At 42.7% G+C, this 25000-nt stretch overlaps 1 protein-coding gene across 5 annotated transcripts in view; it reads right to left on the reverse strand.

Moving 5' to 3' along the window:
- Positions 1-25000, reverse strand: part of LOC147035897 (uncharacterized) — an 86969-nt gene that overhangs the window by 11668 nt on the left and 50301 nt on the right. For 3 of the 5 annotated variants that reach the window (XM_085847957.1, XM_085847962.1, XM_085847955.1), the window contains exons 2-4: positions 12053-12171; positions 10678-10725; positions 5022-5129 (exon numbers count right to left, since the gene is read on the reverse strand). In XM_085847957.1, the coding sequence (XP_085704083.1) occupies positions 5022-5129; positions 10678-10725; positions 12053-12171 (275 nt within the window). The remainder of the gene's footprint in view (positions 1-5021; positions 5130-10677; positions 10726-12052; positions 12172-25000) is intronic. The other 2 variants (XM_085847969.1, XM_085847965.1) reach the window with 1 other exon arrangement.

The raw sequence follows: 25000 nt of genomic DNA on the forward strand, positions 1-25000 counted from the left end.
GCAGTTTCATTGGCTAGGGGGCACAAACAGGTAACCACTCTAACAGGATCCTCTACTGACTGACTCTCAGCTCATTTTGCTGAACTCGGCAGTATGACCGACTGAATCAATCAACCTGGTGGCGTTCTCGAGCTTGGTCCTATCAATGCAGTTTCATTGGCTAGGAGGCACAAACAGGTAACCACTCTAACAGAATCCTCTACTGACTCACTCTCAGCTCATTTTGCTGAACTCGGCAGTATGACCGACTGAATCAATCAACCTGGTGGCGTTCTCGAGCTTGGTCCTATCAATGCAGTTTCATTGGCTAGGAGGCACAAACAGGTAACCACTCTAACAGGATCCTCTACTGACTCACTCTCAGCTCATTTTGCTGAACTCGGCAGTATGGCCCACTGAATCAATCAACCTGGTGGCGTTCTCGAGCTTGGTCCTATCAATGCAGTTTCATTGGCTAGGAGGCACAAACAGGTAACCACTCTAACAGAATCCTCTACTGACTCACTCTCAGCTCATTTTGCTGAACTCGGCAGTATGACCGACTGAATCAATCAACCTGGTGGCGTTCTCGAGCTTGGTCCTATCAATGCAGTTTCATTGGCTAGGAGGCACAAACAGGTAACCACTCTAACAGGATCCTCTACTGACTCACTCTCAGCTCATTTTGCTGAACTCGGCAGTATGGCCCACTGAATCAATCAACCTGGTGGCGTTCTCGAGCTTGGTCCTATCAATGCAGTTTCATTGGCTAGGAGGCACAAACAGGTAACCACTCTAACAGAATCCTCTACTGACTCACTCTCAGCTCATTTTGCTGAACTCGGCAGTATGGCCCACTGAATCAATCAACCTGGTGGCGTTCTCGAGCTTGGTCCTATCAATGCAGTTTCATTGGCTAGGAGGCACAAACAGGTAACCACTCTAACAGAATCCTCTACTGACTCACTCTCAGCTCATTTTGCTGAACTCGGCAGTATGACCGACTGAATCAATCAACCTGGTGGCGTTCTCGAGCTTGGTCCTATCAATGCAGTTTCATTGGCTAGGAGGCACAAACAGGTAACCACTCTAACAGGATCCTCTACTGACTCACTCTCAGCTCATTTTGCTGAACTCGGCAGTATGGCCCACTGAATCAATCAACCTGGTGGCGTTCTCGAGCTTGGTCCTATCAATGCAGTTTCATTGGCTAGGAGGCACAAACAGGTAACCACTCTAACAGAATCCTCTACTGACTCACTCTCAGCTCATTTTTCCGAACTCGGCAGTATGACCGACTGAATCAAACAACCTGGTAGTGTTTTGGCTTGGCCTGGGCTAGAACTCAGAACCTTAAGATCCTAAGTGAACTACCTTAACAAAGCTGTTTTATATGTACCAGAAACCTGCTCCCTGTACAGGAGCCGCCGGGGGTGGGGGGGGGCTTTATTTGGGCAGTGCATGGACAACAGACCGCTGCCTTAATTGCTCCAAAAATAAAATTAACCTGGGTTACGTACATGTAGGAAGCAAAAACGTATACGTACTGCTTTTGAGTATTTATAATAAATTTTATTTATATAGCTCAGATAATTGCAATTGCACCTGCACCCCTTCCCCCTCTCCCCCCCCTCCACCCCCATCCCACAAGAAAAGGGCAAGATTGGAGAAATTTGTTTTCTTATCGAAGCTTGATGGAATCAAACCAAATTTTCACATGCACACTTCAGGGTGCCCTCATTAATCACTGAAAGTTTGCACACACCCATGATACATCTGGCTTTTATTGGTGGCACCATACTGTACTGTATTTGGACACGTTGACCTCCCCCAACTGCCACTGGTGTCTGTCGATTGCCCAAAAAAGATTTGCACGTACACGTTTTTAGGGTGTTAAAATTATATTATAACTATTATCATTATGACTGTATAACTGTATCCATTTATAGGATGAATTTATTCTTCTTTTTATTTAAAGCAAATTTAGTAACATTTTTATGTTAAAAAAAAAAAGTTTAATTGGTGTTCGGGAATCAACGAATCACTTATTACATGTATTTAAAGGGGATTAATTGTTCCGGTTTTCAAACATCCAGCTTACGAACACATTTTCAAGAACACATTGTGTTCGGAAACTGAGGACTGCCTATATATGGATGTTTGGTGGGGGTATAAACTGAAAGACTATCTATTTTTATCTATCTATACCTTATAGCAACGCATATCTAACATCACAATGAATTACATTATGCTCATTCTAAACAAATAAAGAGATAACTGGACTATACTATAAAGCAGTTATTAACCCCTAAAAATCATTCCCACAACACTACCCCCTGGTGGCAGCAGTGGGATTTTACTGTGGCCCATAGAGCTGGGAAGGCTCATGGGGACGCTGATGTGTTCTCTCGACACCCTTGCATGAGACAAAACTAAATTATGTGCGTGACATGAAGACAGGGATTAATTGGCAGACACCACTCATAAGAACCTCGTCCGTGCAGCCCGAGTGATAAAGCGAACCTTGCCACTAACCACGGAAGAGGGATTCGGCACATTGAATTAGAGCACGGCCCAGTGGGAAGACCCCACAATCGGGTGTGAGAAGGTAAGATACCTAGTGGGGAGGAAGTCACTCCTCTTGTGGTGCAAACAAAGGTGTACTGGGCTCAGTGGAAGGCTTTATAATTGAAAAATATCTAGCATTGCAAGTGGGTGGACATTCCTTCTGAAATAACTTCTTGGCTGGTGATCGTCTCCACCAAATTTATGGCCATAATTTTACAACTGGTGCATGGTGCACGCCCTGGCGGGCATTTAGGCAGGACAAAGACAACATCTCAGGTTCTGTTGGGAAATTATGTCATGATGTTCATGGCTGGTGTCGAGCATGTGATGCTTGTACCACCAAAAAGGGACTGGTATGGAAGATGAGGGCTACATTACAAGTCTACTAGTTGGGGGGCCCCCCTTGAGTGGGTAGCGATGGAAATATTGAGCCCGTTACCTTGCATCCACCAGGGGAATTAATACATCCTTATGGTCATGGACTATTTTACCAAATGGCCAGAGGCTTATGCGTTACAAAATCAGAAAGCTCGGGTTATTGCGCAGGCCTTTGTGGAAAGATTATGTTGGCACAGGATTCCAGGAGAGCTGCACTGATCAAGGTCAAAATTTTGAGAGTTAATTGCTAAAAGTTGTGTGCAGTCTCTTATCAATTCAGAAAACTAGGACAACTTCCTCAAGACCTTAGTCCGATGCGATGGTGGAATTATCCAATAGGACCTTATTACAACAATTGGTCTGATTTACCACCTCCCATCAGGACAACTGGAACGAACATCTACTGTATCTGTTAATGGCCTACAGGACCTCCCAGCATGGAACCACTGCATGCAGTCTGATACTGCTGATGTACAGGAGGGAATCAAGATCCCCTGTAGAGCTGTTATGTGGTCTGCTACCAGACCACCTTGATAAGCTTCGAGTGGAGGGCTACGCACGTCATTTGGAGGAAGGCATGGAAGAGTCTCCACCTCCGCATTCAGCCAATTCCATCTAGTGGGTGTGCGGATGAGGCACAAGTATGACAATCAAAGCCAAGCAAGTGAGTTTGCTCTCAGAACAAAGATTTGGCTCTTCAATCCCCAGAGGAAGAAGGGGCGGTCGTCCAAATTCACTTCCACTTGGCAGGGTCTGGGAGTCGTCCTGACGCAAATCTGCGGTGATCTGTAAAATGAAAATGTGACCACGGACCCTTCCCCATTTCGTTCATGCAGAAGAGCTGAATCTATCATGGTAAGGAAGCGCAGCTTTAGGTCACTCAAGCAGTGTGGACATTGGAGGAAAGGTCAGACCTCTGCAGATGGGGGCTCTGGCTGACATAGTAGGATAGGGATGGGTGAGACTTAGAAGGGACGTAGTATAGAGACACTAGGTAAATGGAAGTGCCTTAGGGTAAGAGGATCATGGAGTCAGTACGAGTTAGGATAGAGGGACTAATGAAGCAGTACGTCACCACCATCGGCTCTCACATGGACGCACTGTGGGTAGAACGAGGTGTGTGTGTGTGTGTGTGTGTGTGTGTGTGTGTGTGTGTGTGTGTGTGTGTGTGTGTGTGTGTGTGTGTGTGTGTGTGTGTGTGTGTGAGAAACCTGTGTGAATGAAACGAGGTGTGAACAATGGTGTGAAGGTGTGAATGGGTTCAGAGGTACATATCTGTTGAGGGACATTCCAGGTTTTCCCGACAAAGAGATAGCGGGGATTCAGCTGATGCAGTTTCCATGTTGGTGCTCATTGTAGAATTAATTTTTTATCTTTTGAAAAGGTACAAAAGTTAAATGACAGGCTGGGATGTGGCTCATTGTGTTTAGGAATTCGGAGAAGGGCACCCTGGGTATGGGAGTATGTAGGCCATGGGTCTTGAGCGGCATCCAGATTTGTGGGCCCAGGTACCCTGCGAGTGGACTCCAGGTCCCACTTGTCAGGAGTGCACAGGGGGAAGCCAGAGAGGGCTTTGCCAGAATTAGGCTAGGAGGAGTTAAGCTCAAGTGGCTCGGGGTGCCGATCTAGAGAGCATGTAGAGGCCTGCAAGGAGAACCACACCACCCAGCCAAGAGATTGTGTGAAGACACAGTCGAAAAATTTTAGGGGAAGGCCCAAAACTTGGTCAAGCAACATGCAGAACAGTGGGTAAAATTGGTTACTGTATATAGAACCACACTCGTGGGGGGTTTGAAAAGCTAATGTGAAATTATTTTGTTTGATCACATAAGGACAGAATAGGGATGCTTCCTTATTCAGACCATCAATGCAGTTGGCCCCAATACCTCAGAGATCACTGTCCACCAACTCGCAAGTCAAATCTCTGCATGCCACTTCAACAACCTCTGGGTCACCATGTGTGCTTTGAACTGGTTTAAATGCATTAGTAGGCTCCAAGAGGGATAGATTAGTTTAGAGGAACAGGAGATAGGGTATAGAGTAGAGGGTTTAGTGGGGTAGTTAGGTATAGTTTAGGGCCGATCCGGTCGTCTCACCCGCTCCCATGGTATGCTTGTGCCATCGACATGACAATCTGCAGCTGGCTCACCATCTACTGGCCTCTCATTTGCCCGTCCTTTACCAGTCAGCCCAGCATACCTCACCTGCAAGTGGATCTGCAGCTGGAACAATCTCATAAATAATTTCAGGCATTTGTGCATCGATACATTATTCTTTCACGGCGGAACAGTAACACCTAGAGGCCCCGAATTTTGAGTATAGGTACTTCAGAATCTGAGGAAGCTTGTAAGGTACCATGTGTTGGCCTTGACATCAATTTTGAGGCCATCGAAGGCAGCGATAAAGTGTATATTGGAATGTGGGGCTCGGCAATGCTGCCACTGGCCCACAGGCAGAAGGTAACCACCATGAGACCAATAACTCAGCAGCTTTTCAATATCTATCACATATCGAAACCACCGCTGGGAAAAGCTCACCCAGCCATGCAGAACCGGGTATCCCCCCCTCCCCCCACAAATTGGAAAAGATTTAAACTACATATATATATATATATATATATATATATATATATATATATATATATATATATATATATATATATATATATATATATATATATATATATATATATATATATATATATACACGCACATGCACACACACACACTACGCGATGATCTGGCGCATGCTCCCATACCTGAACTGACCTGACACACTACGAAGCAAAGTATCCATCCACAGTGAAGGGAAAAGTTTAAGTTAATTGATTAATTTAAATTATTTCATGGACTTGAAAGGTCAATTGTGTTGCACTCTTAGCTTCACTCAAAACCAAACTCAAAGCTACTTATACCACCCACCCAGGGCCAGATTAAGACCTTTAGAGGCCCTAAGCACTGAAAAGATTATGGTACCCCTATATATATATATATATATATATATATATATATATATATATATATATATATATATATATATATATATATATATATATATATATATATATATATATATATGTAATCCAAAATAAAAACAATACTAAACTGTAAAATGAAATTTCATTTTTAGAAATGAAACAAAATTTACAGTAAGGTTTATTTACAGTAAACGCTACGGCATCGGTATAACATTGCATAAAAAATGTGTGTAAAAAAAAAAATTCTTCTTGTATATGTATTTTTTTTCATTTATTGCGGGGCCCCCTTTTTGTGGACCCTGGTTCAGCTACAACATTTGCACCATGGTCCATTGTAAATCCAGCACTGGAGAAAAAAAAAAAACTGTGGGGCCCCTCTTCCCTTGAGGCCCTAAGCACGTGCTGATTTTGCTTAATGGTTAATCAATCCAGTGCTGCACCCACCGCAAGATGGTGGTGCAACATCAGGTGGTGGAGGTTGGATTTGTCTGAAAAGAGGGTAAAATATAGCTATTTAAAAGTGTGTGTTACTCCATGAAGATCTGCATTAAAACGACGTTAATCCAAACGTTCATGTTGTTTATAAAAGGGAACCCAAACGCAATATATATTTTTTCTGAAAACCATTGAAAATCATTAATCACGGTCTTATATGAAGGGACAAAAAAAGTGAAATTTTTTGCCAATTAGAGTGCCGAAAAAAGCCCTCGAGTGTCGATTTTCGATTTCACCAGTGACGTCACACTCAGAACCCACTTTGATCGGTGGTGGATAACATGGAGAAACGGTGGATGTCGAGCTCTGATTTCGACATCGATTCCACCATCATTAGCAACTCTAAAAGGTTCTCACAATGTTGAGTCTGATCAGTAGGATTTTGAAGAATCTATTGGAGACCAAATTAGTGATGGAAACACTTTTGGGGGAATCGTGGAGCCGTACCGTTTTGAGCCTTATGCGAGCGATTCAGCCGAAAATGGCGACAATGGAGGTGTTGATGAATATCAAAATGCCAGTCACATGTTCACTACAGATTGGAAGATTTTGTTTTTTTCCCTTCAATTGAGAGTTTCCGGACATGGCGCGACACAGACGTGGCACAGAGACTGTGCAGGCAACATTCAGACAGTGCCGACAAAATGAGTGATGAATGCTTTGTCCCATCATCACAGGCTGACCAGACGTCCTGTATGTTATGGCATCGTCCCATTTCATACTTTTCTGGGACACCATTTGTGTCTGGTCGTGCCCGTGCCGTGTTCCGCCGTCATCCCCATGTCGTGTCCCACCGTGTCAGTACTGTGTCATGTCGTGTCTGTAATCTATCCATCTCTGTTGTTTCTTAACGGTGCTCTGTAAAATATTCCAAGCACAAAAGCCAACATTTTGTAGGCCCGATCCACACTCGGGTATTTCGGACAAACCTCGTCCAATTCCTGGCAAACTTTGGGTCGTTCAACCATTGGTGTAACATGAAACCATCTCGGTTTGTTTTGCTGCAAACACCAAGCACTCAACTCGGCATATTTGTGGAAAATCGAAAATTATTCACCGTTTGAGTAAAATCATACCGCGATGAAACCCGTACACAGTATGGATACGGCGGTCGACTCCCGGATCCGACGTCACAGCTAATCGTGAAGAAGAAGAAGAAGATTTCGACTTTTAATCGCAAAATTACCTACTTTATAAATTGCAAATCTGAAAAAGACACATCGTAACTATTTTTTAGGGCATCAAGGGATAGATTAGCGTCGAGGTGGTCTGAGCATTTGGGTTCCCCTTTAAAGATTACAAGAAGGGACAATAAAGTAACTGACTATTGCATCAAAACATGTGAAATGATAATACAGAATAACCAATCAGCAGCTTTTCAAATGCAGCGTGGGAAGCAACCGCCGTGAACGGGAGACAGACACCACGGTTCACCAATATAAAACAGATGACTTCCCTCCCAAGAAACTTCAACACAGAAAGAGACCATTCACCCATCAAGCCTGCACAATTATTGTCAACCTGTGACAGGTTTTTGTGTACAGAGTCGAGGCTCATGGAAGAGCAAGAACACTGCGGATCACGAGGCAACAGGACAAAAGGAACATAAGTGATAGGTGGGTACCAACAGCAGAGTTGAAGGACAAAATAGAGGGAGAATTAGACAAATAATGGGGTGGACAGGATGGATACAGAAAGAAACTTCTCCCTCCTCCCCTCTATATTTCCCCCTCTCCCATCTCCCCTCTCTCCCCTTATCCATGCTCTCTCGTTTATAAATGTTGAGTGTCAAGAAAGGAAGCAACTAGCACCATTTTAAAAATGTTTGACATAACTCATTACTTGGCCAGGGATGAAACACCAACCTCCTTGACTGTGAGCGGATGCTCTAACTCTTTACGAATGTTATCAAGTCTACCGAGTATTACATTTGTTTATTTTGGATTTCTTTGAAGTTTATTATTAAACATTATTTTGAGGTCGCAATGTTAAATGTAGGTTTTTCTTTCATTAAATGATTAACAGTGCACAACCTTTGTTCAAAGACCTTCAGTATTGGCTACTGTTTTTAACAACGCTGACATGGTTTGGTAAACTTTGTGATAATCCTCATACTCTTTCACAGAGTGTCGGTGCTGCTGAGGCAGCTTCCTGAGCAAGGGTTATACTGGTTGATTTGCCATTGCCTTCCCAGCGTTGTTTATCCATGCTTTAGCCTTTAAATGCTGAGGGTCAAGGAAGGAAGCAGCAGCTATCATTTTTCAAGTATTTGATGTGACTCGGCCGGAGTTCAAACCGCTGACACTCTAACCATTATGCCACCCAGTCTGCAAGATATAGGGCGTGACATGAACGGGTACCCAGGGCACCTAATTTAAGTGTCGGGCACTCAAATTTGATAAGTAGCTGGGTTTTGAATGCCCAGTTGGGCACCCTCAACATCGCTTAATGAACATCACTTTTGATGCCATGTACTGTTATTCGCATGCTGTATACACATGGATATATATATAAATATATATATATATTCTTCATATATAAAGCTCTTCCTAACCACTCACTGAATCACTGATAGAAATGTATAGTACCTTCCAGGTGGTAAAGAAAGCTGAAAATTTGCATACTGCTGCAACTCCAAGCCAATATTCCAGGCAAAATCACGAAACCATCAGAAACTATCCAGAAACGAAAATATCTGCGAATAAGTGTTGGTCGGTGCATGCTCTGTCTGCTCACTGCTGGTAGACAATGCAGCTGACACTGGAATTAGTTGAAACGCAATGGAAACAAGCACTGCTTCTGCCTCTTAACTTTTGCGTATTTACATTAAAAATTACGATCGCTGTAAACTTTTAAATAAAGAGCTCATTCTAATCACTACTTGTTGATTTACTTGAGTTATTTAGCTACTTACAGAATGCAACCACAATGGCCTTTTAAAATGGTTGAAGGAGACTGGACATTATATACATTAGAAAGGAAGCGACTCCAAGGTATTCCTTCCTATGTCCATGTCTCTGATCTACGATGTGCTTCAGTCTTGATATGTTTTAAATATTATGAATTATTAACCCTTTGGACTTTCGGCTCCCCCACCCTGGGCTCCCTGGAGAAAAACCCAGCCACTTGGGGATATGGAGGTTTGAATAACGGCCGGTAAACCGGCCGCTCGGGGAAATGGAGGTTTGAATAACGGCTGGCGAAACGGCCGCCAGGATTCAAAGGGTTAAGTAGTCATAGTAATTAAAATTTAATTATGAAGTAGTGTGTTTCATTCAGCTTGTGTGCAGCTTGTTCACCCTCTAGGTCCTTCTCCATCCCCATACTCTCCCCCCTTGATCTCACTATCATGTCTTCTCTACTAGGTCTTTCATGAGCCTCAATCATGCACACACAATATATATATATATATATATATATATATATATATATATATATATATATATATATATATATATATATATATGTATACAAGCTAGTAGGCGGACATGGGTAGTCGATCAAGTCGAACTTGGTCGTTTTTCAGCCGTTACTAGCCAACAAAAGCGTCCATAGCAACGGTTCTTTCTCACACATAACTAGGACATACCATGAACCCACCATACCAGTTTCATGTTTATCTGACTCGTAGTCTCTGAGATATAACGAACTTAGTTTTTTATTGTTTTCGACCAGGGTTCATTCAAAGTCTATCTTCTCCGACAGTTTTCATAGGATCCGGCTGGAAATTTTTGACAATATGGCTGAATGTACTGCCCACAGTTGCTCGTGGCGCGATTTTTGATTTTCGAAAAAACAAATTTTTGAGTTTTTTTTTTTGAAAATTTCAAAGGTCCGTTGCTTGGCAATGGATGGGTCCATAGCAACGGTTCTCATTTGCACACAACTTGGTCATGGTATGAACCTACCAACCAAGCTTCATCAAAATCGCCATTGTACTAACAGAGCACTGGACCGAAAAGACATACATACAGACAAACATATCGACGGAAATACTGATAATAAGGGTAGATAGATTGACTACCCAGTATATATATATATATATATATATATATATATATATATATATATATATATATATATATATATATATATATATATATATATATATATATAATTACAGAGGAAGTTCTGGAAGTTTGGCATGAAAAAAACTTCCATTGTGTACTACGCACAGGGCTAGGGCACACTCCCACTCATGTATATGGGCAAAGTGGGAGAGATTAATAATAAGGGAGTATACTTAATAAATACTATAAATATGTCATCGTTTCACTCACCCGACATTGCTTGAGGTTTGGAATTTCGATAATTCTCCTTTCTATATTCTGTGAACAGAAGAAAAGACATAAGTGGTCAATGATGTGCTGTGTGAACGATTTGATAACCAGTAAAACTGTTCAAAAGGTGAACTTTTCCGATCCCACTTCTCATTTCAACAACATTGTGACATCACTGCTACTCTCCATGTCAAAAGAAAATAATCTTCTACATGTAACCTACAAAAGCTTTGTTGTTTTTCCATTGAATCTGATGTGTAGAATAGGTACAGTCTATGTATTACATACATGGATATGGCGGAATGTTCAATACCGTTCTGCTCTCAATCACAACGTGTTACACCTGGCCATGCTCGACAATGTGCATACGTTTCAAACTAGCTCAGACAAAAACTGAATACCTCCACAAGACATTAACTTTGTCGCTGTGACATGATGGTCATTGTGAATGTGAAAAAAAACCAACCTGGACAATCAAAGCTCAAAAACAAAAAAGATGTCCACATGACCTTTTCCTTATCCCCAAACGGTGTGGTACGTATCGATATTACATATTTTCAGAGGGATGGATCAATAACAGTCTTGGAAGGTCATTTTGAGTTGAACGTCTGTACAAAATGCAATAGAATACTCATGCAGGAAGGAAAATGTTGCGTAAATGCAGAAACATTTTGTGGACGTTTCAAATATACAGTGTAAATGGAGGAAGTAAACTAACAGAAAGTGGAACTTCAAATAGTAGTAAATATCAAGAACAAATCGCAAAAAGAATAATAAACCATGAAAAGCCAGCAACTGTGAATGCATTACAGCAACAATCCGACATCATTTGTCCTTTAAGGGCAAGAACCTGCTTGTGGGGTTGGATACAACTGAGGCCGACGGGAATCGATCAAATGGCAATGATTTGACAAACGGTAATTCAAGATGTTGGATTCGGGGATGGCATAATCACCTTTGTGCTCTCGAGTCGGGTTTAAATTCCCGACCCGGCTATTAATTGTACAATGGGTGCTACACAGGCATGGAGTTGCAGCGCAAGGTGTGCGGCCCCTCAGACAGACCTTAGGCCGGGGACCTGCCTGCCGGCATCAACTAACTGGTGGATGTTAAAGACCCCCTGACGATAAGGGTGGCGTACTTTGACAAAGAGTATGCAACTTATCATTGGAACACCGGCCGCGATTCCAAGATCCTTCTCTGACTACGCCTGCAGTGAAGCAATGCAGCCACATTGCTGAGGTGCTCTAACGATCCTACATGTGACTACACTACCCCGACAATCTTCCAACATAGGTGGCCGGCCCAGTGAGAGACCGAGCAAAAAACACAAAACACAGAGAGCATTGGACTTTGTTTTCTCAACCACTTATACCTTTTCTTTCAATACATTTTTGATGTCGTCATACAATTCATTGATGATCAGTTCCTCGGTTTTATTGCATTCACATGATAGCAGCAGTAGGAGCACAAGGAAGTACGGAGAAGCCAGTCCTGTAAAACATGCAAGGTAAGGGAAGAGAAATGCGATTGGAGATTGTTATGCTTCTTTTCTGGTAAGTTGTACAGGCTTGGATGATATCACTTTGCCCGAAAAGATGGTGCCAATGTAGTGCACTCAACTTGGAGTTGTCCAGTCCAGGTTCCATTCCCGACCCAACTATAAACTGTCCCAACTAAACGGACTGGCGTTTGCAGGCAGCACGTTGCATCACAAAGTGCATCATCCTTCAGCGAGGCATTAAACCGGGGGTCCCGTCCGCTATAATTATACGTTGGTGGACGATAAAGATCCCACCCTGTCTTTCACGACGACGAAGAGAGCCATCACATCAGCTATGGGAAGGTAGGTCGTTTAGTTATGCCGGTCTGCTAAACAGGGCTGCGTGCAACATAACTTTATGAACTAGATCTGTGCAAACGTTGACCATCACGAGCACCTGAAACAAAATAATATAAATACCTGCCATCTTCAGTCGATCATCAGATCTGGCCCGACTCGGGACAAATGTTCACGATTTACGAGCCACTGACTTTAACTTAATGGGGAAAAATGGCAGCAGGAGGAGAGAGATGACATTACTTACCTTGCTTGCCCACAATGTTGTAGGTCAACCTTAAACGACGCCAAAGTTTTTTCTCTTACAGTGGATGTTGAAAGGAAGCAAAAGTTGCAGTTCTGTCTCAGCAAACATGCAACGTCATCACTGCATTGTTGGGAAGTTCTAATAAGGTAATGTCAGAAATATCGTTTTTACAAAGTTTTGCTCGATGGTGTATTTCCTTCATGTGCGAATAAACGTTAAAGAGACGTTTTACATCAACGTTTTACTGTGCTATTGAAGCAGGCAACCACCTCAACCATTACGTGAAAAGCAGGCTTTTAATGTTACACAAACGAGTGTGAAATTAATGTCATGAACAACCTCGAGAGCACATAGAACACCTTACCCAAACACAGCCGTGGAAAACAAGGACATTGGCGGGGTCTATGAGCGGCAAATTTAATTGTCCGTAAGATGACGTAAAATGCCGTAATATTTTGTCCAAGTACTGCGAGACGGAAGGGATTTGAAAGTGCTAAAATGTGTTCTACAGTTAAATTGAAATAAAATAAAGGGAATTTTTTTTAAAGTTTACCACCGTTGATACACTGGGAGGTGTTTGTCCCTGGACATGTCCAGGCTGTATTTATAGTATGACCGGTAGAAAATGGTCACACGGTCAATTAGTTATTTGTGCTTGTTGTTTGTATCCTTTATGACATCCTTAAAAACAGTAAGTTTCCTGTTTGGAATGATTTTCAATTTTGTTTCACCGTCAGACAGGAGATAGAGTAATATAATATCTCATTCGTCTGTGCGCATGTGTGATCGGGATGAATTCAAAGCCAAAGTAATGTTAAACTATAGGTTTGTTTTCCAATTCGTGTTCAAAATATAACATTAAGTTGAAATGAAGTTGTTCCTCGATCAAAAACTGATGTTTGCAGACACACAAACAAACATAGTGAACCAACTGATTCACCCCGCTTTTCCCTTCGCGTGCGCGTGGTAAAAAGCTGTGCAAAGCCAAGCTTGCATTGAATTTTTACTCAAGGAGTTATTATTATTAATTATTATTCAGAAATACCACGTCACCTCGCTGATGGGAATACAAAGAGGGAGAGAGAGAGAGAGAGAGAGAGAGAGAGAGAGAGAGAGAGAGAGAGAGAGAGAGAGAGAGAGAGAGAGACAGAGAGAGAGAGAGAGAGAGAGAGACAGACAGACAGAGAGAGAGAGAGAAGAGAGTTGTGGGAGGCGGGTGCTGCACTGTATTAGAATGGAGTGGAGTGAGGATGGGACAAAAAGAGAGGGGGTGGAGGAGGAGAGTTAGCAGAGAGAATATGTTATGCTTTATGAATGAAAACAAAAACACACACACACACACACACATGGAAATTCTTCAGGAATTGGCTGATTGGAGTCAGTGCGATTATCGACTCAGTACGTACTGTTATACAACCCAAAAAACATTGAATAGCCTTCACCCTTTTTTGGGGTAAATTTAAATAAACAAATGATATAAACAATTCTGCATTATCGACGTTTCAGGGAGATGTGCACAAACATTAATCTTTATAAACAGCTGCCAATCATCCTGTGACGGGTAGAAAGAAATTTGGCTCTGTAATCTCGAAAACATGTTAATACGGCAAACGGCTCGGAAATTGGATGTTATCAAATATATTTTACTTTGAAACTCACAAAGAGAAACAAAAACCTTTGTAAATCACATCCGAGTTATATAAAATAACAAATCGCTTTAGAAACAGTCACGCGGACAAAGGAAAATGTGATCGCTTGTACACTGCTGAGGTTAACAGTTAAAACCTCCACCAACCATCATCATCATCATAAGATACGGGATGAAACTTTTCCACAACAGTGCTCATAACCAAACATGCAGGCATCTACACACACCCGTGGAAAATCACTTTACAGATCAAGATCTACCCAGATATACCATACCCGTGTGTGCTGTCTCCGTACATCTACCGTGAATTGTAGCAACTGCCGACTGTACATCCCGATTGGGACACGAACTGTCCTGCTATCGACTGTAGTGGTGTAGGGCACTCGGCAAATGCCTTAAGCACTCAAGCAAAGCACTCCAATGAAAAGTTCATTGGTAATGGCACATACATACCCGCAAAAAAACTAAACGTCGCCAATTTCTTCACATGTTCAGATTTCACTCCAGATTTTGGGTTATTTAGTCCATGTTATCCGATCCGCTAAACTCAAATTATATTTCTATTATATACTTGAATTGGTCCGTGAGAGTAGATCGTGAAAATTTACATCATATAATGCATGAAATCACACCAAGCTCACAATTTGAAAACTATAGCACTAACAAAAGTGATGTATACAGCGATCGGTACGTATGAAGATGAGGCATTTAATGATACTAGTACGTGCCCGTAAAAAAAAATAATAATAATAATAATAATAAATAAATAAACCACACAGGCTGTTTCTTCGCTCTCGCATGCCTGTATGTGCGTGACCCGGAAATTCGATATTACGATTATTCGCAATTTATTTTTAATACCCAATTATTTAATTAGCGCCAACGTATTTTACCTTTTCGCAATGTCGTGGCAAGGAAAAACAAAAAGAGAAGAGAAGAGAGAGAGAAAATTTACTTCCTGGTTCGGAGCATACCAGCACTCTGATGTTCCCGAAATTTATACACCGGTTAATATGAAAACGATCATAACTTGGGCCATTGTGTTTATCTATAAATGCGCATAAGAAATCGAGAAATTATTAGAATACACGAAGTCATCACTCTCCGGAAGCCCATACGTTGTAACCCGTAATGGGGAACGTGGCTATGCTTCCCTTCCCCATCGGCCACGCCCACGCAACAACGTGTCTTCCCATTGGTTGGTAAATAAATGGCCATAACTTAGGAAGCACTTGTCCGATTAATATCAAACCTTAAAAAGGCACATCCTCAGGTCCCCAGCAATATACCAGGCAAGTTTCAATTAGATAGGACCAGAGGTTGTCAAGAAACAGCGGTCACACACACACACACACACACACTGCTGGAATTATATATAGATGAGTGAAGAAAGCTTTAAAATACATTTTGAGAGCTTGATTATTCATAAACCATTGCGGCCTGTTCCAACTCGAGAATTATTAAGCAGGCCGAAGAAAATAATGAACTACGACCCCAGCGAGAGAGAGCGAGGTGATCGATGATTCGAGCAAGATGACCAATGGTGCACATCATAAAGGATATAATTAAATAAAGCTGTTAATTATCTTCAAAAGGGGTGTTTTAATTAATGCAAACCCCCAATTTTCACTCTTGCACTTCCGTGGAGTTTTCTTAGTATGCATGCAAAGTTTCACGCTGATAGGTTTCATGGTTTTGGAGTTATGGAGGACACACACACACACACACACACACACACACACACACACACACACACACACACACACACACACACACACACACACACACACACACACACACACACACAGTTATTATTATTATTATTGCTAGAAACACTCGCTCCTGAAAGGACCAGCCTGGGTAGGAGAGGGGGAAGGGGGATTTTATGTTTGAGGTCGTCATCGCAACTTGGTATAGCATTCTCAAGCACACTCCGAATCCAAACTACAAGTTTTAATGCACTCCCCCTCCCCCCCCCCCAAATAAACAAACTCACACATACATTTCAACACATTCCCCTACATCTATGGTGAATATACTTTTAATTACATTAGTTATAGGAGTCCACAACTGTCATTGACCTATCATAGTTTTCTCCACAACCACATGAGTAATTGGCACAAAACTTTCAACGTCAACAGGAAGCAACCTCTTACACATCTTAGACCTTGACCAAAAAATTTTTTTGCACAAACTGCTCAAACACTTGGAACATGTTTTTCAATCATGAGAACTCTGTCTCCATCTCTGTCTCCAAGGACCGTACTGCAAATCCTCCTGTCTACTTTTTTAACAACCCTCTCAAAGAGGTTCAGTCACTCAAACTCTCAAACTCAAACTCTCAGCCATGATGTCTCTTGGGCAAGCCACATTTCAAAGTTGGCCTCCAAAGCCAGACACTGACTGGGAATCTTCTGTTGTGGAAAGTCCTTCTTGGCACACCTGAGCTCCAATGCACCGAAAAAGCTTTCGTCCACAGTTTGATGGAGTCATGCTCTCCACTCTAGGCTGGCTCACCTGCCTCACATCTTGCTCAGCCTGATGCTGTGGAAACCAAGGCTTTCAAGATCATTGGAATCTCTCGTGATGAAATAGAGTCTATGGGCCTATCACTTTGCGTTGACCGACAGGTCGGTGGTCTCTGTCTTCTTCCACCTCATTTCTGGCCTTGCACTCTCTGCCCTCTCTGTACTCCCTCCCCCCTTCTGTGCCCCCCCCCAAGGTATCTGTAGGATGCACTCAGTCCACCAGCAAACCCCTCATAGTGAAACTGTCTAAATCCAGAACCACAGCTCACCTCCACTCATTTATACCTCTCTTTTCCTGCCTGTGGAATCACCTTCCACAGTTTCTTCAATCTCATTATTCCCTCCTGGTCTTCAGGACAGCTGATCACCACCATCTCAAGTCATCCCCCATCCAAAACCATGATCTTTTCCACACCCGTTAAACTACCCCACCCTTCCCAAAATTTTGCTTATGTATCCATCTTGTCCACCCTTTATATTCTCCCTTACAGCTCATCATTACCTGCATCCATTATTTGTCCGCCTACCTGCTGTTCCCCTTGTTATGTTGTGTCCTGATCCATTGTATCCAAGCTCTTCCACAAAAAACAAACAAAAACAAACAAAAAACGTAGGAGTGCCTGCCTACCCATGAAGAATTATTTTTTAACAACGTTGCGTGATGATTGGATGGAAAATATGGCCGGCGTTCCAAAAAAAATCAATTTTCTGTAAGCAAAGGGTTGCAGGATGTTTTACGTAGCCGCACTAAACGGCCTCAATCCCGCTTCACTCGGCCTCAGATAGATAGTACAGAGAATTGGTGTATTTTAGAATGATTTGCACAACTTCTGGGAGTTTTACTTTTTTTTCCCCTGATAGCATGCAGTTTTCAAGTTGTCCTATCCAGCGGTGCAAGAGTGCATGACCACGAATGATCATTCACCCACTGATGACAATTCCCACTTCAACGTAAAGGTAAAAAACACAAGTTAGATGTGGCCATTCTAACTTCGTGGAACGTTCCCATACCCTGAGTATAAGCAGCACTTTTCATCTTGTTTATTTCATCCAGTGGTTTTGGAGTGCATTCAAGTGAAACACACACACACACACACACACACACACACACACACACACACACACACACACACACACACACACAATTATACATAGTATGATGATTATTACCCACACGTGCGAAACGAAAAGGGGGGGTAAAGCAGTTGATTCACATCCGTCTTTCTGTCGGTCTTATCAGTTTCTGAGTAAGGAAAAACTTAAATTGTATGTTACATTTTGAGCACGCATCGGAGTATTGATCGGAAGACAAGTCTGCCGTTTAACAGTAACGAGCATGCATGACCCATCACTTCGCTGACGGGAATAGCAATCTTTGCTGTGATGGCTAATCCATGGGGTAAGAACAAAAAAGGATTCCTATGAGATCCTGCCCCTTTGTGTGGGGGGACAACCAGCGTCGCAATTGGTGTTTGCAGTTTAGACGCGTATGCCCACGTACCCAGACACACAAACCGACCTTTATTTTATTTATTACTTTTGCATCACAAACCTTCCTGGGAGTTTCTCAAATCCAAGATCGTTTGATTTATTGAAATCCGTTAATAGGTTCTCAAATGAAGGGTAGGGGAGTGTGCACGTGCACAGCGGGATGGGGTGGACTAGATGGATACAAAAGCAAAGTCGCAGTAAGTAATAACTGACAATTTGGATGGAGGGAGGACTTGGGGTGGAAAGCGGGGCTTAACGAGGGGAGACAAGATAATGGTTTTGGATTGGAGATGATCTGAGATGGTGGTGAACATTGTCGTAAAGATCTGGAGGGAGGAATGAGGTTGAACAGAATGTTGAAGTTGGTTCCACAGGTGAGAAAAAGATGACCAAATGAGTTGAGTCGAGTAGTGACCACCAGAAGCGGGTTGATGGTAGACGATATGAGCCCTGCAGAAATGTGGATGGGGAGGGACAAAGCACTGAAAGAGCAAAGGGAGAAAGACCAGAAACGAAGCCGTAGTAGACAGAGAGACCACCGACCTGTTTGTGATTGCGAAGTGATGGGCTCATAGATTCACTACATCGCGGGAGATTTCAATAATCTTAAGGCCTTAGTTGCCATGGCGTCAAGTTGAGCAAGACGTGAGGCAGGGGAGCCAGCCCAGATGAGAGAGCAGTACTCCATCTATCTGCAGATGGAGGCCTTGTAGGTGGATAGGAGTTCAGGTGTGCCAACGAAGGACTTTGCACAATGGAAGATGCCCATTCGGCAGCTGGCTTTGGAAGCCAAACGATCCAGTAAATATATATATATATATATATATATATATATATATATATATATATATATATATATATATATATATATATATATATATATATATATATATATATATTCATTCTCTGTCTTCTCTTGCACCTCTGTGGATGAAGCGCGTAGTCACTATCATAGATCTATATACGAGTTAAATAATATGCTTTCATGTCCCTGTAAAAAACAAGGTGCCTTTTTGACTACCATGGCTCCACAGACATTAAGTAGTCCATTTAAAGTAATAGTCAGAAAGGTTTTTCAATTGTCAGATGAACAGAAGCAAGCAGAATAACTGATTTGACCAATGCAAAATGACAAGGCTTTAAACTGATAAAATGACAAGAAAAAGTAACTGCATCGAGGAGAGAGATCTCCACAGAGCATTACCATCAATGACCAAAATGAGAAGAGTGCAAAGGTCACATCCGATACACCAGCTTATAACAACACCAATGTTGAACACATCGTTTTAAAACATCTGTCCTCATTCGAACACTGGACTGTTGGTTAGCTCATTCGAGATGACTCGCCTAGGTTTGAATCCCGACTCAGCTATGAACTGTCACCCCATTGCTTTGCATATGGGGTGAGGCATCATTGTGTGCACCATATATCGGAAGGACGTTAAGCCACAGAGCCTGTCTGCCAGCGCTGCTAGTAAGCCTGGTATTGACTCAGTGGTTAGGGTGGCTGGCTTGGGATCTTAGGGTCCTGAGTTTGAACCCCGTTTGCCACTGAAATAACAGCAGGTGGAGTTGACTCAGCCTGTCATCCTTTCCAAGTCAGCAAAATGAGGACCAGTGTCCTGGTATCGGGGCACAGCATCAGCAGCATAGTCACGCCCCAACAAAATGATAGCTCGCCGGCAGCCAAGCTGCCACATGCAAGAAGAAGCAGCACTGGTAGTTAGGGTATGTTAAGGTTCCCATTCTTTTCTGCGGAGGCCAATTATCGCCGGAACACCAAACAAATTCCAAATTATTCGATGTCAGGAAAGACTTGGGCTGGTTCGAGAAAGATTCTTCACCAGATTAAAATTCCCAGTTCATTCGAGAAAGATTTTAAGCTAGTTTAGAAATCCCAGTTGGGTCGAGAAAGACTTGCCTCAGAATCATACCACCTGGCGAGCTCACAAAGTGGGATCAATTTTGAACTTTAAAGAAGTCTTAGGTTTTGAAATACTACAGGCTGTGATAAGTGTTAAATAACAAGTCTGAAGGGCTCGGCAAAGTGTTAAGGAAGAACTCCAAAGGATCCCTGCTAAGTGTTAAGGAAGAAGTCCGAAGGATCCCGCTAAGTGTTAAGGAAGAAGTCCTAAGGATCCCGCGAAGTGTTAAGGAAGAAGTCCTAAGGATCCCGCGAAGTGTTAAGGAAGAAGTCCTCAGGATCCCGCTCAGTGTTAAGGAAGAAGTCCGAAGGATCCCGCTAAGTGTTAAGGAAGAAGTCCTAAGGATCCCGCGAAGTGTTAAGGAAGAAGTCCGAAGGATCCTGCTCAGTGTTAAGGAAGAAGTCCTAAGGATCCCGCTCAGTGTTAAGGAAGAAGAAGTCCAAAGGGCTGCGCTAAGTTTTGAAGAAACTGCTGAGTTGGAAGATTGGTGCCTTGAGGCTAAACAGTTTCTTCTCAGACTTAGCGCAGCTCTTTGAACCATCGCAAAATGTTGCACAGATGTCGTCCTGAATGCGACAATGTTAAAGTGACAACAGCTTTTCCTGCCAAAGAAAGAAAGAAAGAAGCAACATTAGAAATGGAAATAAAAAGTGAATAATCACGAGAAAATAAAAATAATAAAAAAAGCCGAGATTGAAAGGAATATTTCCAGGCCCCGCATATCAGTGTAACCAATGAATTTCAAGGTAAAAGTGGAGCGATCATATTGCTTTTCAAGAGCATGAAAGATAAGCATCAACTCCAACATATTATTTTCTCCACAACACCAAATTGTTGTTTGGAATTGATAATCATTGTCCATCGTTTCAGAAATGAGAAAAGGGATCAATATTCAGGGAGAATGGAAAAGAAAACAAATATAAAAGGATTTCAAACAAGAAGTGAGTGTTCGATTGTGACCGATTGAGACGTGAACATCTTGCAACACGAGAATTTCATGATGATATTTCGGTGATTGTATAAAGCGATTTTATCAAGTATACAAATCATATAGCTGGTACGATGGGATGGCCTAGGGGTATGCACACTAGTCTCAAAGCTGTCTAGCCTGGTACGAATCCCAATCTACACATAAACATGATGATTCACCCAGTCTGTCAAACAGACTGGGTGAATCATCAATGTGTGTGCCGTCCGTCAGATGGACGTTAAACGGATTTCCCATCTCCCGACATTAGTTGGTCGACGTTAAACGGTGTCGTTCACAAAGAGTCGGTGAGCTATCACCAGCACCGAGAACAAATTACAAATTCCTGCCGTAACTACAGCTCGAAAGGCAATGGCAAACAAACCAGGATAACCCTTGCCAAGAAAAGACTTCGGCAGCACCGACACTCTGTAACGGCGGCGTATGACACATTGAATCTGATAAATAATGAAATAATAATGATATTCCAGCAATTTTATAAAGCACAGTTTATAAATGCTGAAATAATGATGATGGTTCAGCAATTTTAGAAATTATATGAATAAAATGCATAAAGCATAACAAAGTGTGTGGCGAGGTTTCACACGCAGTAGTGGTGGTACGTGGTGGTACATCAACGGTAACCTGAACCGAACGACGGTGTAATGTATTATTTAATGAAGAGATATCCACTGGAAGTGTCCGCTTTACATCGAGGCTCATGTCACCTTCGGTGCTTATCGGAGAAGCTAACAAGGTGGATCTGAGTCACGTCAGGGAAGCCCTCCGTACAGCTCAGGGGAGGGAATGCACAGCAAAGAAACCTCAAACACACATCGGAAGGGAAACTCACGTGTTTTACAAACGTATGGTCGAACCGACTGGAGGAATATTTCTCAATCACAAACGATTTTATCTCTGTGTTTGAGTTTTATAACACAATGGAGAACTTTGATCATCAAAAGAACATTTTCCGTAAATAATAACCATATCATATATGTTACATATATATATATATATACATATATATATATATATATATAAAATAAAATATATATACATACACATATATACAATATATACATATATATATATATATATATATATATATATATGTACATATATACATATCCAGCAATGATCAATGTGGTTGGACCCTTGACCAAAGTGTTCAATGACAGTCGATAATTAAAGAGCTCATTCTGTTTTCCCCGAGATCAATTAAAAAAAAAAATAGACTTAAAAAGTTGGGAAACATTAAAAACAATTTAGCCCTTTCCCATTTGAAAACAGTTGGGTGTTCAAAAGTTTTTCATTCATTTTAATTACGCAAGTGAATCAACCACAGTTCATTTATTAATTAATCATTATTATTATTTTTATTATCATCATCAAATCACATCTACACCAATACCTTTCTATAATAACATGGATTTATATCTTGTAAATACTTTCAAAAGTTTATTCGTTTGTTATTCTTTCACGGCCGAACCGTAGAACTTGGAGGTGACATTTTGTGTGCAGGTACTTCAGAATCTGGGAAAACTTTTAAGCTCCCACAGGTTTGGCTTGACATTTATTTTGAGGCCACCAAAGGCCGCTATGACAAAGATATTGGGATGTGGAGTCAGACAGTGATGCTGCCGATCAACAGGCAAACGGTAACCACCATGAGACCAATAACTCCAGAGCTCTTTAATGTCCACCACCTCCTGAAAACCCCGCAGGGAAAAGGTAACCACATTGAAAAGGTAACCACAATAACTTCAAGGCTTTTCAATGTCCACCACATCTCGAAACCCCCTCCTGGAAAAGCTTACTAACATGAGGCCATTAACTCCATGGTTTTTCAATGTCCACCACATCCCGAAACCAGCACCAGGAAAAGGTAACCACAATTAGGCCAATAACTCCATAGCTTTTCAATGTCCACCACATCCCGAAACCACCACCAGGAAAAGGTAACCACCATGAGACCAATAACTCCATGGCTTTTCAATGTCCACCACGTCCCGAAACCCCCTCCGGGAAAAGCTCACCAATGTGAAGCCAATAGCCCCATACCTTTTCAATGTCTATCATGTGCTGGAACTGCTACGTGGTTTTATGTTTTTTTTTCCTCCCATGGAGTGCTGAGTACCCGGACTAGTAAGTTAAAAACAGATCTTGTTTTGGAAAAAGTGATCGCATGTTTGACGTGTAAATATATGCTAATGTCGAGGTGTAATTGAGAACAAGTTGCACAATGGAAAAGAAGAGAATGTTGGTCAGAATTATAAAATTACCGCCTACAAGAATGATTGTTCAAATGAGATAATCATCATATAATAAGCAGTACAACACACATCAGATATAAACTCAGTGTAGCAACTTCATGCTTTTGAGGTCGATATTGAAATGCTTCATCATTTATATTAATTATATATTTTAAACTTTATATGCACGGTGTGAGCCGAAATAAATAATTAATAATACAATCCCACTCAGCCGAGTTGTGTTTGAAATACAACAAAAACGAATTCCTTCAAAATTCATGTTTTTGTAAAAACAAACGATAATGGGTAAACAATGTCTGCATTGCAAAATATGTGGATGAATTAAAAGTGCAAAGAGAAGTGAAAATATCCATCAAGCGAATAACTGGGGAAATGAAAATGCTTTGTCATCTTTACACTCCAGCAGCTGGGTAAGCTCCCTCCAAGCAGGGTGGGTGAGCTCCCTCCAAGCGGGGTGGGTAAGCTCCTTCCAAGCAGGGTGGGTAAGCTCCCTCCAAGCGGGGTGGGTAAGCTCCTTCCAAGCAGGGTGGGTGAGCTCCCTCCAAGCGGGGTGGGTAAGCTCCTTCCAAGCAGGGTGGGTAAGCTCCCTCCAAGCGGGGTGGGTGAGCTCCCTCCAAGCGGGGTGGGTAAGCTCCTTCCAAGCAGGGTGGGTGAGCTCCTTCCAAGCAGGGTGGGTAAGCTCCCTCCAAGTGGGGTAGGTGAGCTCCCTCCAAGCGGGGTAGGTGAGCTCCCTCCAAGCGGGGTGGGTAAGCTCCCTCCAAGCGGGGTGGGTAAGCTCCCTCCAAGCGGGGTAGGTGAGCTCCCTCCAAGCGGGGTGGGTAAGCTCCCTCCAAGCGGGGTAGGTGAGCTCCCTCCAAGCGGGGTGGGTAAGCTCCCTCTAAGCGGGGTGGGTAAGCTCCCTCCAAGCGGGGTAGGTGAGCTCCCTCCAAGCGGGGTGGGTAAGCTCCCTCCAAGCGGGGTGGGTAAGCTCCCTCCAAGCGGGGTGGGTGAGCTCCCTCCAAGCGGGGTGGGTAAGCTCCTTCCAAGCAGGGTGGGTGAGCTCCTTCCAAGCAGGGTGGGTAAGCTCCCTCCAAGTGGGGTGGGTGAGCTCCCTCCAAGCGGGGTGGGTGAGCTTCCTCCAAACGGGGTGGGTGAGCTTCCTCCAAGCAGGGTGGGTGAGCTTCCTCCAAGCGGGGTGGGTGAGCTCCCTCCAAGCAGGGTGGGTGAGCTTCTTCCAAGCGGGGTGGGTAAGCTCCCTCCAAGCGGGGTGGGTGAGCTCCCTCCAAGCGGGGTGGGTGAGCTTCCTCCAAACGGGGTGGGTGAGCTCCCTCCAAGCAGGGTGGGTAAGCTCCCTCCAAGCGGGGTGGGTGAGCTCCTTCCAAGCGGGGTGGGTGAGCTCTCTCTAAGCGGGGTGGGTAAGCT

Source organism: Eptatretus burgeri, chromosome 1, assembly GCF_056783735.1.
Source record: "Eptatretus burgeri isolate ZD-2024b chromosome 1, Ebu_testis_v1, whole genome shotgun sequence".
Lineage (NCBI taxonomy): Eukaryota > Metazoa > Chordata > Myxini > Myxiniformes > Myxinidae > Eptatretus > Eptatretus burgeri.